This window comes from Lytechinus variegatus, chromosome 8 (genome assembly GCF_018143015.1).
Source record: "Lytechinus variegatus isolate NC3 chromosome 8, Lvar_3.0, whole genome shotgun sequence".
NCBI classification, from domain to species: domain Eukaryota; kingdom Metazoa; phylum Echinodermata; class Echinoidea; order Temnopleuroida; family Toxopneustidae; genus Lytechinus; species Lytechinus variegatus.
In genome coordinates this window covers 32,401,486-32,417,120 of record NC_054747.1, presented here as the reverse complement: position 1 = coordinate 32,417,120, position 15,635 = coordinate 32,401,486, and the positions used below count along the sequence as shown (strand labels likewise).

General features: G+C 40.5%; 1 protein-coding gene across 2 annotated transcripts in view; it reads left to right on the top strand.

Annotated features, from left to right (window-relative positions):
• Positions 1–14,573, top strand: part of LOC121420367 (nuclear factor related to kappa-B-binding protein-like) — a 36,230-nt gene extending 21,657 nt beyond the window's left edge. For both annotated transcript variants that reach the window (XM_041614971.1, XM_041614970.1), the window contains exons 12-19: positions 2,509–2,695; positions 4,286–4,391; positions 5,326–5,467; positions 6,310–6,373; positions 7,103–7,277; positions 8,394–8,621; positions 9,041–9,123; positions 9,575–14,573. In XM_041614971.1, the coding sequence (XP_041470905.1) occupies positions 2,509–2,695; positions 4,286–4,391; positions 5,326–5,467; positions 6,310–6,373; positions 7,103–7,277; positions 8,394–8,621; positions 9,041–9,123; positions 9,575–12,811 (4,222 nt within the window). In that variant the 3' untranslated portion in view covers positions 12,812–14,573. The remainder of the gene's footprint in view (positions 1–2,508; positions 2,696–4,285; positions 4,392–5,325; positions 5,468–6,309; positions 6,374–7,102; positions 7,278–8,393; positions 8,622–9,040; positions 9,124–9,574) is intronic.
• The last annotated feature ends 1,062 nt before the right edge of the window (positions 14,574–15,635 follow it).

Below are 15,635 nucleotides of genomic sequence, written 5' to 3'. Positions count from 1 at the left end.
TTGTTAGGTGTTGTCATACATAATTATAACCGATTCCTACATTGTACTTTGTTTGTTCTTTATACATTTGTTTATGGATTAATGACATTGGGAGGGGGGGGGGGGTGGTGGGGATTTTATGAAAGTTGTCAGAGCTGACAATTTCAGTGAAATCCTTGGTTTTGAGTGGCTGAGAGGCAATAACCTCTGACTGTTACCATGGTTACTATCGGAGAAAGACAAGTTTTCAGTGCTGACAACTTCATGAAATGGTCCCCTGATATTTTTTGAAATAGTCTTCAAATTCTTGTTTACAAAGATGTATCCATGAGGGCATCTACATCTATCTATAGATGATGATTAAAGGTCATTAATCCATGGACTACTGAATTTTGTGGTTCTTGAACACAACAGCCCGTATTCTGAAGTCTGGTTTAACTTAAACTTGGGTTTAAAGTTGTGGTTTAAAGTATGGACAGCCAATTCATAAATCACTAACAGTAGAGATATAATATTTCAGCTCATTTGGCCCGCAAATCATTCATAATTGTATAGGAAGTATAAATAAATGATCATCTGTACCATTGATGAATCAAGAAAGAGCACAGTAAACATAAGAAAAATACATCTCAATAAAAATTTTGACACTTTTGGCTTCCCATAATTTGAGCACAGAGTTAGACCTGACTTCAGAATACGGGCCTATGAGTAAGGACCACCAGGGCCCTGTAACACAAAGCTTAGCAATGAACTGGAAATATGAAAGAACACTTCTGATTGGCTCCTGGCCGGTGTTTTGAACTAAATGCATGTGTAACATTGATTTTGATTTGCCAGTTCATTAGGAAATTGCTTGCTAATCTTTTTGATACAGAACCCAGGTCCAGTATGCCAATGTCCTAATACAGACTTTGTATCACATGTCCTTCTTGTGTCATCATGCATACTAAAAATACCTTGTATGTTTTTTTCCTTTTGCTCTGGGATGTTTTTTTATAAATGTAATTAATAATAGCATTCTGTCATACCATTGTGTTTGTAGCCTCTTCACTCAGATATGGAAACTAACAAGGTAGTTTGTGTTAAATTAAAATGCTTCAGGAAATGCACATTGCTTCTTAATTCATGTTTCATTTTTGTTCGGTTGCCATACTAAGTAAATAAGTAGTTCAGATCATTCACCACCAATGTCAACCATCTTTCATGTGTTTTAAATAAATGCACTTCTCTGTTGATTGTTTGTATTCATAGATAAATGCACAATTTTTAAGGAATATTTCACATTTTCTGTTTTCAGTTTCTGTCCGATATTTGTTCATTCTTTTTAAATACTTCATTGTTCTTCCTTTTTTTCATTTCCATATTGGTAAAGCTATTTAATATTTGTTAACAAATTGACAAATCTCATGAATTCGAGCATGGCAGTGCTTTTTTTCCCTGAAACCCATGTCCTTCTGTCATCATGCATAGTAACATATACTTGGGGCCCGTTTCATAAAGAGTTACAACTGTTGTATTTTTGCCATTATTCATGTTTCATGTCAGACTTGCAATATTGAATATCATGATAATGATAAAGAAGATAAGGGGGGGGGGGGGGATTGGTGAAGTTTTCTCAGTCGCACATCTTTCGTGCACAGGTGTAACCACTATTGTTATGTTCATTGTTCAAATGTTCACCACTTCGTTCAATTATTTTGTTCTTAACCCTGATGTCTCCTGAATTCTGTAAATATCAGGCTTTGTACAGGGAGGAATCAGTAGACAATGGACTAATATGATTCAGGCTCTTACTCGCGTATTAATAAACCACATGTGGTCTTAACCTCTGTCTTAATTTTGTATATTTCAATGTGGCACACATATCTACTTGTTAATGTTAAGCACACATGCCTATCTGTTGATGTTCTATTCATTTGCACTCTCACCATTCACAATAAAAAACACCTACAAAAGATTTGGAAACCCTGGTGTAATTGTTTACTCATACCTTGCTTATAAAAAATCAAATTCTAGTTTTCATTATAAATGAAAATTTAAATTGGTCAATTGAAAGTGATGCATTTAGAAAAAAAATCTTTTCATTTTTAGACAGATAGCAGATACTAAGCAGTGTCTTTATATTAAAAGAAAATTGAATTTAGCCAACCTAAATGTGTGACTTCAGTAGCTTACAATGATACATGTAGCTTCTGTTTGAGGGGCTTTATTTGTGGTTAAGTGATGACTCGTATTGATGTTTGGCCGATTTATTCTGGCGTCTGCACCATATTTGAGATGTGGCTGGTGCTTATTTTCATGTTAGTAGCTCTAATGTGGTGTTGATGCTAGGTGAGGCAGCCCACTTAATGCTCTTTACCTTTATGTATTTGGACTGGCTGATATTTTTCGACATTTCTAATTTTGTATCCTCTGGGGTCCTTTTTACATTCAAGATGCAATCAATCACACAAGCATAACTCAAGTCAGTGGATCTCCATGTACAAACATTTTACAATTAATTGTATATCTTTGTGTAAACACCCTCAGGTCAAGTGATATCAAGCCGCCTCTCCGAGTCCATCCATCGTTCTTCAGCCTCATCAGGGATATCTTTAGTGCAGCTCCAAATCATCGACTCACCCTCGCTAAGCTACGTGAGAGCTTGGCAAATTGGCAACGTTCCCCTGTCAGTATGCTCAGCAGTTGGGCCATCCTGCAGCCAAGTTGGGCAAAGGTAATGATATCTAGAAATTTGGATGGGGCATCCTAGTCTGTAGGCACAGACCCTGATTGAAACTGATCAACAAATGGGTCTTAACAAAAGACTAGCAAATTTAAAACTTCTTGTTTGAATTTCTTAACTCGAAAGACGGGTTTCCACAGCAGAGAAGGGGCAGCCCTAAAGCTCTCCAGATGGCAATGTAGTTTAGAAAAATCTTCTTGGAAACACTTCAATGTATTATGATAATTTAGCAGGCAGCTGGGCAGTCGAGGTGCCGTTTTTGCCTTTGGGTAAATGCAAGGACTGGAAGGAGACTGGTAATCGTATAGATATATACTAGGATAATTGTATCGTTTGTAGGTATTTCCAGTGGATATCTATTTCTTGAGAGATTTGTCAGACAATTGAGCAGGAGAGTATTTCACCAAGAGATTTGTCTGTGATTTTCGCTTACTAATTTTGCTCTCAGCCAATCAGATGCAAGGATTTCCAGTAGCTTGAAATATTCATTTGTGAAAACCACTCCCTTTAAATCTTTGCAAAACACTTCCTAGGAGTGGTTTCAGGATCCTACAGTTAATTGATAGAATTCTTCACAAGGACTTAAAGAAGAGCCATGGTGTAGTGGTTCTACCTCTCGCCTTGAAAACAGAGGGTCATGTGTTCGAATCCCACCGCGCTCTAGCTTCCTTTGGCAAGGCGTTAATCCACACTTTGCCACTCTCGACCCAAGTGCTAAATGGGTACCCGTAGGATGCGAAAGCCTACCGGTATGTAGTATGCCTAGCAATCAAATCTTAGAACTCTTGTTGGAATGCTCCCCAAGGAGTGGAGAAGGGCATACATTAAATGTGGGATGCAAGGATCCGATAATTTGCTGTAAAGCGCTTTGGGCCATTAAGGCATAAGCCCTATATAAAAATAGCTATTATTATTGTTATTAATTAATAAAGTAGAAAATAGGAAAGCATAAATTCCATTTAGGTTCTGACGCCATAAAGGCTCCCTGTTCCTTTGAGGAATTTGAGGAGCACTAAAATCGGCTCAGTGGTAGAGCATTCACCTCATGAACGGTATGTTATGGGTTCTCTCCCTGGCTGAGGCATAGCACAGACTTAAAAAAAATTGGTCCTTCTCCTTTCTTGTCAGACACTCAGTCTATTGGAATGAAGAAGGGTAATAATAACATTATGTTATACAGGGCCTGCTGAGAGAACAGGGCCTTGTACAAAGAGCTAAAGTCGTTACTCTATGGAAATCCATTTTTTTTTACAGGAAATGTGCAAAATGTCCTTTGTAAACAAAGGAGAATGCACTGAACTGTCAAGAAATCAATGAATTTATGGAAATACATTCATACCTAGAAAAAAAAAATTGGGCAAACATGCATTTTATATGATGACGTTGCTGGCTTTCCATAGTTGCGATTGATCAGATCAATTGCAAGTCTTTGTATGATGGGCCCCAGTTCATTACAGCTGAAGTGGCTACCATGGGGAAATAAGTATTATTATTCAGAGCAAATAAAAAAAAATACTGCCTGTAAAAAGTGAGACACGTCTCAATAAAAGCAAGACAATGTTACTGATGATCTCTTCATAGGTGGTGGATGGAGCTATGAGGTTTCTCAATGGAGAGGTCAGTGTAAGTCCAGAGGTCATCCCAAGGGTCAGATATGATGAGGATAGACAGATGTGGCAGTGGAGAAGTAAGTACCGGTTACCCTTATCACTAGAGTTTGCAATCACTACCAGGGGGGCCGTTTCGTAATGCTGTTCGTAAGATATGAGTGACCTTAAGAATGAATGGTGATCCTTTCTTGTGGTAAGTTGTACCCAGTATTCATCAAATTGTCGATGGTTTAGCGCGAAAGAAAAGGTCACCAGTCATTCTTAAAGTCGCTTGTAACTTACAGAGAGCTTTATGAAACATCCTTCAGGGGCCTGTTGCATGAAGAGTTAAAATCACACGCAAGTCCATTAATGAATCACATTTTCACTTTCAGCCAATCAGAAGCACCCATTCAGGACTTGCTCATGATTTTTTGAGTTACCTTCATATTTTGTTAATTGCTACTAACTGACCAATTTGCTCTGGGTCAATCATATGCAAATCTACTGGTAGCTTGTAACAACAGGCAGTGATTGTCTCACTGCCTTTTTGCTTTATCAAAATATACTCCGAACGTGAGCAAATGCTAGGATATTGCAAGTTAATATTTTCTCATATAAAGGTGACTCTGCCGTAGTTACTCTTCATGTGCCAAATCAAGATGATGTAATGAGTTGATTCAGGCAATTGATACCGCTAGTCAAATCTTTTGGGATCACAGAATCTGTTCGACTTAGGAAAAATTTTACTTAAAAGGTGTTGTCAACGCATACTTTTCATCTTCTGGGGCCTGTTTTATAACAAAAAGAACTTACAACTACGGTAACTTTATCATTATTGTAACTGCCATAGAAGCCTTGATTGTGACTGACTGCTGAGCCCTGTAACCATGGTACAGAATTTGCAACAATAGCAAGTTTAAGATTTTTGTAAATCTTTATAAAATGGGCACCTGTTTTGAAATCATGTTTCAAGTTTGATAGGTGATTTTTGACTTATGCAGTCTAATGTATGTCTTGTGTTCTTGATAGGTGAGCTACCTCCAGATTCAGAGGAAGAGCTGGTGACCCTTTTTAAGCAGTGGTTAGACACACTACCAGGCATGAGAGCGGTACCACCAAAGCCCAAAGAAGTGAGCACCAGTACCAGCACCACTACCACACCGACAACTAGGTGAGTGCCTGCCTGTACAGGGCGGCCGTCAGATGGTAAAAAGGTCTATCTCGAAAATCGCTGTTCTGAGAAAAATGACTTCGAAGTTTAGAGGTTTGAGTTTTGGCGGTAAACTGGTCTAACTCGAAGCGATCTGACAGCGATGATTTAAAAATCTCGAATAAGACGGTTACAAGGTTTATGCCCCACCAAACAATATTACCGGGCTCAGCAAAAGAAAGTTATGTGAGGAAAAACAGAAAAAAAACATTCATCTGACAACACTTCTTGTAAAACCCATACATTGTACACACAAAAGCCAATGGAAATTGCCATTTTCGGTGACATTGGTCACGAGTATGTGCTATATCTCCGCAAGTGTACCCCCGATTTTTGCAAACAGGGTCTCAACATGTGCGGGAGATGTGAAAGAAAAAAGTCATGAAATTTCAGTGTATTATTTTTTTGCATTTAGAAATTATCGCGAAAAATGTCGAGGGGGGGGCCTAAAAGGTCCCCCCGGGCTATATAGGGTTAAGCATCCTCATCGAGTCCATCCTTAACCCTATGTAGCCCGGGCTATATAGGGTTAAAGCCTTCCTTCTTTATGTAATTTATGGTCTTCCCTTTCCCCTTATGCCGTCCATTTCAAGGTCCCATGCTCTTTTTACAGGTTCACCATCTTCCCTTCTCAACAAGTGACCCACCTATGTCAGCCACCTCTCTTTACCACTCTCATAACTGTTTCTTCCAAGCACCATTTAAGTTCTTTTAATCAGATATTTTAACCCTTTCCTTTTTATCACCACTGGATGAGAATTAATGGATATGGTTAAGTGTCTGCATCGTTTATATCTTTCCAGTGTCGCCCATGATACGCCAGATATGGTGGAGACCAAGGTTGTGTTTCCTAGCTTTGCAGAACAGGTTAGTAATCCTAGTAATTTATCTTTTAAATGTTTGCTCATTTTCATGTATGAAGATCTTGCATTATGTTACATAAAGCCAGCCAAAACGAGACTCACGATCTTGGTGATGATGGCGACATGGCTGCTGATGATGATGCTGAGGATGATGGTGATGGTAGAAATGGTGATGTTTGTGATCATGATGGTGGTGATGCTGTTGATGATAATGGTAGCGGGAAAGATGGATGCAGCGATAATGATGAGGATGAAGAGGATGATGATGGTACTGATGATGGCAATGATGACGATGATGAGGAGGATGGTGATGATGATGTTGAATTGGTGGTGGTGATGACGAAATGGTAGTGGTGATGATGATGTTGATGATGATGGCGGTGATGATGACGGTGATAATGATGTGATTGGAGTTAAGGGCCACAAGGAAAAATGTCACTTAAGTCATCACACTCAAGATAGCTTATAACAGATCGGCCTCACATACATGAGTGACAATGATCTGATTGCACTAAGTGGTCAAGAGGCCAAATCTCACCGGGGTCGTCATTTGTAAATTGCAGAAGTTAGGCATGTTATACATGTATATATCTGATCTGGCAATTGTCGAGGCTTCGTGGAAGCATATATTTGACTGTGAATTCAAGAATCCATCTATTTCGGTGTAGTGTGAACTCACACATCACCTGACTCCATTACATAATCCATCAATAACTTTTTTTCTTTACTATAGGAGAGAGAGAGATACAGTCAACCTCATAAGGCCTTTGTCTACAAGATGCTGGAATACGAGGCTATCGTCGCTCCGGTCAAGGGTGTTTTTGCAAAGGAGACCACACCCAACAAAGCCAGGGAACACGCCCTCCTTATTTCAGATCGACCATCGTATGTCACTATTCTTTCACTAGGTAAGGGCACGAAAATATCATTGACGTCACAACAATTAAGTTTGAAAGACAAGAACTCAGTTAATCATCACGGTTTATACTAGACTGGCAGTAATTTGATGGATTCACGATATAGTAAGACACCTATTCTTTGAAGCTGACAGACCTATATTCGGGATGCCTATTGGGAAAAAGCTGACATCTGTTGCGCTCACTATAGTGCATGCATGCGATGTTGCTGTGCTGGCGTACGCAGCTCGGCCGGCTTGCATAAAATATTGCTGTTAACTAGGGCCTAGAAGGTGGGAGTGAAATTTGCCATATAATAATACATAAGATTTATATAGCGCACTTTCCATCTTGATTAGATGCTCAAGGCGCTTCAGAGCAGAACAACAAAAACTATTTACATATTCATGTAATACATGTCTGAACAATAAGTCAATGTCTATCGAAAAACACTTTTATACAGGTAAGTTTTCAGGTTGCCCTTGAAGGTGGTCGCTGAAGTCCGGGTTTTCAAACTGTGTGGGAGAGAATTCCACAGGCTAGGTCCTGCATGAGCAGAATTGCAAAATTTGGTCCGTTTTTTTGTGAATTCTTCCTCGGCTTTTGCCGTATGGTTTTCAGTTTTGAAGCATCACAGTCACATTACAGTATACTAGCACAATGCGTTGCCTGCACCCGTGTGTGATGTCGACCCCGAAGTTAGAAATTGCCTGTCAGAGCTGCAACTGATAGATGGTGCACTGTTTTGTGAATTCACCAAAGTGCCTATGGGATTGGTAAATTGCTACTTAGTCCAAACGGGCTCCTTCTACTCTCTGTTGGTCTAATCCTTGTTAATCTACAATCTGCTTTCCAGATTTCACATTGGTTTAGTCTGTTATGAAGTGTGATGATTGGCAATGATATGCTGCGCATGAAACCTTGCATTGCATTAAAAGCCTTTAGAAGCTGGAACTACAGCTTGGGTACTACATAGTACGTCATTGAATAGGGATCTAGATAATTTGGGCCTCATAAATGCTTTTTATTATTATTAAAGACATGGTTTTGACAAGGTGCCCACAGGGAAATGCAAAGTAAACTCATTAATTCTAACCTGTATTCCACTGTCATTGTTTTGATCCCCAGTGCGAGATGCAGTAGCAAGACTCCCGAATGGCGAGGGGACCAGAGCCACCGTTTGTGAGCTTCTGAAAGACTCGCAGTATCTGGCGGATTCCAGCGATTCTCAGATCAATAATGTTGTCAGCGGCGCCCTTGATAGACTTCATTATGAAAAAGATCCGTGCATCAAGTATGATGTGAATCGCAAACTCTGGATTTACCTTCACAAAGATCGCACCATAGAAGAATTTGGTGAGGAAGTCATCGAAAGTAGATGTTGTGTGTGACTGTAATCATTGTGTTGTTGATAAAATCATTATCATTGTGTTATCGTTGTTAGGTATAATTATCCTTACAATTTTAATGACGATTTTATCATGTACATCGTCATCATGGTCATCTTCATCATCTTTTTTATTCTTTCTGCTCTTATTTATTATCTTCTTTTTTTTTCTTCTTCATCTTCTTTACATTTATGATATACTATTTAGAGGGTTTTATTTGCAATTTCCTCTAATTATCAATGTTTTTGATATAGAAATTATGATGACTTTCACTAAAATGACATTCAGAATGAAAATTTGTACTTTATTTCACTTCTATAAATCTTTTTGTGAATTTTTTATAAGTCATATTATTGTTTTCCATTTTCTTTTTATTGTCATTCTTAGAACGCCTTCACATGGAGCAAGGTGCTGAAGCCAAGGCAAGGAAATCCATAGCTCGCCAAACAAAGCTCCTTCCTAAAATGGCAGTAAGTAACATCTTGAAATATCTTCTATATTATTTATCATTCCTTTCCATAGTTTGTAGTGTCCTTTAATTGTCAAAACCAACCGTGTATTGCTTTCCATGGATTGCCAACTTGTCATTCAGGTTAATTGAATTCTGAATTAAACTCTGTACAAAAGTGATTACAGAGGGCAAGGGGGGATTTTTTTAACACTGGCTATGCTTATTCCTGACTCTCTACTTAGCTAAGTATGTTTTTTATGCTTAGTTTTACAGTTGCATGTTCAGCCCTACTCCTTCACTCTGGACCAGCTTGTATAAGAAACATTAGGGAAGAAGTATTAATTTTACTGACAGTTTAACATTAACAGGGGGAAATTTTCCCAGTGTAGAGACATATTACACTTAGGATTACTTGGACAGTTCCATTTTCTCATTTTATATTGCCTATTTTTATTTCCTTTGCACAACAGTCCGGTCTTCGAGATTCTCCTATCAATTTCCAAGCTTCTAGACCTGGGTCAGCCATGAGTGACACCAGCAGTGAGAACCTAAGCATTGAAGTCTGCAGCCCGAAAGCATCTCCCGGTAGAGCATCCAGTCCCAAGACGAGTCGCAAGAGTCCTGCTTATGCTAAGATCAACCCTGTCTCTGGATTTCCTGGAGGATTAGACTTGGGAAAAGGCGATCATCCAGGTTCTGGCACAGTGTCGACAAGCAGCGGGAAGCTGGTTTCTGCTCAGGCACCCGGCCAAGCTCCGTTTGTCATCAGCCCACAGAAGATAAACAGTCTTCAGTCCGCATTGAAAGGACTTCATCAGAATACTGCTACTGGTCAGATTGGGGGAGGGGATAACTTGATGCGAGCGCAGCTTCTGGCAGCAAAGGTGTCTGAAGGTACCGCACCTGCATTTGGCTCCCAGGGAATAGTGATGCATGATGTTGGTCAATCCGTTGGTTCCATTGCAGATATCTTAAGAGGAGCCGTAGGATCTGCAGGGGATATGGCACCAAGTTCTTCTGGCAGTGGGTTAAAAGAGATGCCAAAGTTCATGAAAAGCATGTCAGTTCCATGTACCCTTCCTGATGGGAAGGTAGTGATGATTTCCCCAGAGTTGCTTATGCCAAGTGCAAAAGCAACAAAGAAAAGGTCAAGAAGTGGAAGTGGAGGAAGGAAGAAAGGAAACCCGCCGCAGTCATCTGAAGGAGCCTTAACGGGTAGTGGTGCTACAGATCTGAGCATGTTGATCAACTCAAATATTATCACCCAAACATCTGTCACTGTTAGCCAGGGAACATCTAAGGCTAGTCGGAAAAGTGTGACACCACCTACCTCAGTCACACTTGGAACAAACAAACTAGCTACTGTGAGTGAGGCTCTTGCTCAGAAACGAGCTGAAGCAGCTCTGCAGAGTGGCAGACAGCAAGGGAGAGGACAGTCTACTATCACATTACCCCCTGGAGCACTCAAAGGACAAACCGTTAAAAGCATTCTGGCAAGTGTAGGAATACCTCTCTCAGGTGCTTCAGTCACTGTATCGAGGATTGATACTCCAGGTTCATCATCATCTGCAAAGCAGGCCTCTGGAAAGAGCAAAGACAGCAGAAAATCCCCAGTATTTTCTGGTGTAAACATCTTAAGTAGTCAACCAGCTACAAAAGGAAGACCATCTTCTGCACCATCTATGAGTGGGAAGAAGTCCCCCATTACAAGTATGCATCATGCTTTAGGCCATCAGGCGATTGGCTTGACTACAGTTACCAAAGGAGGGCAGATTGTGGTCCAACCAGTTGCATTGGGGATAGAAAGACCTGGCTCTGCAGCATCACCTGGCATCGGAAGACAATCCTCTAGTCCAGCTGCACAAGGACTTACCCTCAAGGCTATACCGGTATCATTAGCAAAGCAACATAGTCTGTCTGCTGCTCAAGACTCTCGGAAGATGCAACATCAAAGTACCTCAGAAGTCATCAATGTAAGTCAAGGTGACAGCAGTGGCTCAGGCAAGAGCAAAGTAGGAAAAAGAGGTGATGGTAAGCACATTTCAGCAGCAACTGCAGCTGCTGCTCTTGCCCAAGCAGGCAAGATGTCAGCAGGAACCGAGCTGAAGGATCTTGCATCTGTTCCTCTGTCAGTCTTGTTTCCAGGAGCCCGGCAAGGAGGCAATCAGAAAGGTGGCCTGCCCGTACTGACCCCATTTCTACCAGGAGGCCATATTCCATTAGCAAGCTTAACAGAGGGGAAAGGAGGGGTTGTGTTCCAGATGCCTCATGGTTCAAATATCATGTCTTTACCTGTATCTGGAGTACCTGTCAATCCTCAGAGGACAACAGGTAGTAGCATATCTTTATCAACAACCAGTCCGTCATCTACAGTTGCCCAGAATGCAAGGCAACTTCCCCAGCACAGTTCTTCAGGAGCAAGAACTTCACCTGCCCTTCCTCCTAATATAGTGTCTGCCACTATTCGGAGTGCCCTTGCAGCAGCTCAGTCCAGAGCTAATCCCCAGCAGGGGCTAACAGCAGCTCAGCTATCTCAGTGGGCTTCATCACAAAGTGCTCCAGGATCATTTAAACCTGACTTACACAGTAACCAAAGTAGAACCTGTCAGGGCTCATCATTGATGCCTCCTCATATGACATCTACCAGCAGTGGAGTACCCTCACCTTATAACTTCCCATCATCTGGGTCAAGATCCCGTATGACTCCTTCACCCTCAGAATCAAAGACATCACTAACAGCTTCATCCATTGCAAGCATAATTGCTAATTTAAAGCAGAATCCGATGGCTGCTATATCTCTGCCATCAGTTTCTTCTTTTGTCCCATCGTCCAACATGTCACGATCGATGTCCCAATCTGCAGTCCAAAACCAGCCTGTGTACTCACAAGGGTTGGTGAGACCACATTTGAAGCAACCAGCAACACCAAAGCCAAGCACCCAGCCATCATCGATCCCTTCACAGCAGCAGCCAACCTCTCCTGGAGGTTCGGGGCTTTCTTTAGCCAGATCATTGTCCCAGCCATCAACAGTGTTTCCTCGGATGCCTTCCTCTGGACTTATTAGAGATCTTTCAAGAATGCAAAGCCAGCCAGCCGAATCCTCAGTATCTTCCCATATGGCTCAGGTTGGAAGGAATGTATTTCCAACAACAGGACGGAATGTACCTAACCCATCTCCATCTGCACTTTCATCCTTGAAGTCTTCAGCAACTGGGTCCCGCACAGCAGCTCAGTCTTCTGCTAATACTGCTACACTGAAAGCTGTAGCTATGCAACCCACATCAGAAATTCCCCCTGATGTGAGGCCTGGAACACAAAACAAGCAGCAACAAACTTCTGGAGCCAAAACTACTTCAGATTCCCGGTCTTCAACAAGCTCAATCACCAGCCAAGGAGTCAGATCTACATCTACAGGGACTACCAAACAACCTGCAGGAGTAGCGTCTGTATCCTCCTCGAGTGCTGGAACTCCCTCAGGATCAAAACAAGTATCTAAAGCAGACGATTGTAAATCTTCATCATCCAAGAGTGTAGCTCAAGCAAGCACAGGGCAACCCGCAAGATCAAGACCTTCGTCTACACCAGCAGCAGGATCGACAACCACTGTATCTGCAGCACCCACTCAAAGAGTCATTCCTCCCTTTGAACCTAGGGTTACACGTGGACAATCAAAAGGGAAAACAACAACTAAGAAAGAGGGATCATAAGTCAATGACTATACTGTATACATGATCTGTAATCCCTCTCGTCATCGTACAGGGACCACTTGGATCGAGTTGGCAACAGGGAATTGGAAGCTTGTCTTGCATTTCAATCGTCAAGAAGTAGAATGATGGCCTAGCAGTACTAGGGTGACAGACAATCTTACAGTCGTCCAAACATTCATCAAGGCAGAGATAACAAGGAAGATGATTCAGTAAAATTTTACCAGTTTTGTTATTGTGCCCACTATGTTATGTTCACTATTGTGTAATGCAATTTCAATGGAATTAGGCGCTATTATTATCTATTTATTATCAATTAATAATGGAAACGATTTTCAGCGATATTAGCTGTCATGACTGAGTGGGGTAAGGCGTCTGACGAGACACACATAACTCTGAGGTTCAAGCCCCTCGACAACACCCATGCCCGTGAGCAAAGCATTCAATCAACCCTGCTCTTTTATCCTACATTCAAATAAAAGGAAACGCTATATGCATTCTTGATAACTCTGTGTGCACTTATTTGAGAAAAAAGAAAGAAAAATAAGCTGCTCATTTCTGTTGTCTTTTTGTAATGGCACAAGTTTAAATCGCGCTCAAAAGTGTGATTTAATCTTGTACCATTACGACAGTGCAGGGTTGATCTTCATTCTGTACTTTAGACCACTCGACCACAAGCAATTGACTGCCGAAATGAGTTTCTTATAGGCTTCCTGCCTCTGCTTAATAGAATTCTTTACCCCCACATTACTTTACTCTTTTATATTCTTGGAGGATTCTTGCCAGTTCAAATATTTGAGGGTATATTTGCTAAAGGCCTGTCACAGTATCTCACAGTCTCTTATCTCGGCCGTAGTCGCCCACAGCAGTGCATGCAAGTCTGATTTGCCCACAGAAAAAGTTTGAACATGCTCAAAAACTAGTTACTGGTGATGGCATGCAACCTACCCACAATGCTTGCATGAACAATGTAACATGGCCTTAACAGAGCCTACCTGTTTATTGGTTTTAAAACAAACAACATTATTTATATAAATTTCTATAAAATCTCATTTTTCCATTGTAAAAGAGAAGTGTTGCTCGGCTAGCGCCATGAGCGTCTACTGACGGTGTGCGCGCTTTACAAATATACACTATTATGAACATAATGTGTTTTCGTGATTTCTACTTTTCCTATTCCTACTAAGGCAAAACGTTTCAACCTCTTGTCGCTATGGTGGCAAATACAGTCAAGGGCCTGTTGCATAAAAGCTACCATTATGGTAACTCTACCCTCTGATGGTTTTCTACCATGGTACTATGGTCAACAATCAATAAAAAATTAGGATTTCATGGATGTTACCATTAGATGGTAAAGTTACCATAATAGTAAATTCAGGGGCGGATCAAGGATTTTCCAAAAGGGGTGCACATTTTCCAGAGGAAAAGTTTGAGAAGCAGAAAAAAATTCTTCACTTTCAAAAGGGGTACACTTCTGTTTTAATGGCATTTTACATTACAGATTTCAATTGTGCCTCTCAAAGGGGGGGGGGGGGCACAGGCCGGCTGTGCCCCCCCTGGATCCGCCAGTGAGTAAAGTTTATGCAACAGATCGTAAAGATAACTCCCACAACACAAGTGATTTGAAGCAATCATAAAGTGAATGTGTCAAATGGTATGCATGTATCTATAAGTGAACTTATAATCAGAGTCCAAGTTTTCAAATGTTAATATGTTATTGTAAATACATTGAACATGATTAAAATGTTTTCTACAAAACTGTGAACCTTGTTTAGAAATATTAATATTTCATTCCTTGAAATCTAGAGGTCAAGTCCATCTCAATATGTTGATTGAAATAAAAATAGAAAAAATATAACAATAGCCTTAGCATGAAAAAGAATTTCTGAAAACGATTATTTTTCATTAATTATGAATGAAATATGCAAATTTATTCGTGAAAAACATTTTTTGCATATTTTACATCCAACTTCACTTTGAATTTTCCCTTTTTTGTCTCGCCCACCAGAGGTGAAGGCGAGAGTCCGTTGTCCGTCCGTCACAAACCTAATGACACATAACTCCACAACCGTAAGTCACTTTTCAACAAAAATTGGATGGTAGATGGACTTGGGGGACATGCATGTTATGCTGCAGTCGGAGGTCACATGGTAAGGTCGAAGGTCATTTTCAGGTCACTGTTTAAGTTTACATGCAAGACTCTCTTATGATACCTAACTCCGCAACCGTAAGTCACTTTTCAACCAAACTTGGATGGTAGATGGACTTGGGGGACCTGCATGTGATGCTGCAGTCGGAGGTCACATGATAAGGTCAAAGGTCATTTTCAGATCAACGTTAAAGTTTACATGCAAGACTCACTTATGATGCCCAACTCCACAACCGTAAGTCTCTTTTCAACTAAACTTGGATGGTGGATGGACTTGGGGGACCTGCATGTTAAGCTGCAGTCGGAGGTCACATTGTAATGTCAAAGGTCATTTTCAGGTCAATGTTAAAGTTAACGTGCAAGGATCGTATGACAAGTATCATTCCATCCCAATCATTTCACAATGAAGTTTCGATACAATTCTGTTGCGTGCCCTCGAAAATCATGATATTTCTGGTCATTTTCATAAGTGGGCGAGACACAAACTTGCTTATGCCTTGTTTCCAGATGTCATCTTCTTAATCTTATTGAAAGGTTTCCACATATAAAAATTGCAAAAGTGAATTCTTTCCTCATGTATTTCTTTACATTTTTAATTTCTTATGTATTTCTTAGTTTTTTCATCTTTTGTTTTTCATTGTTTTTTTAATAGAAATTATTACAGACCATTTAACAATC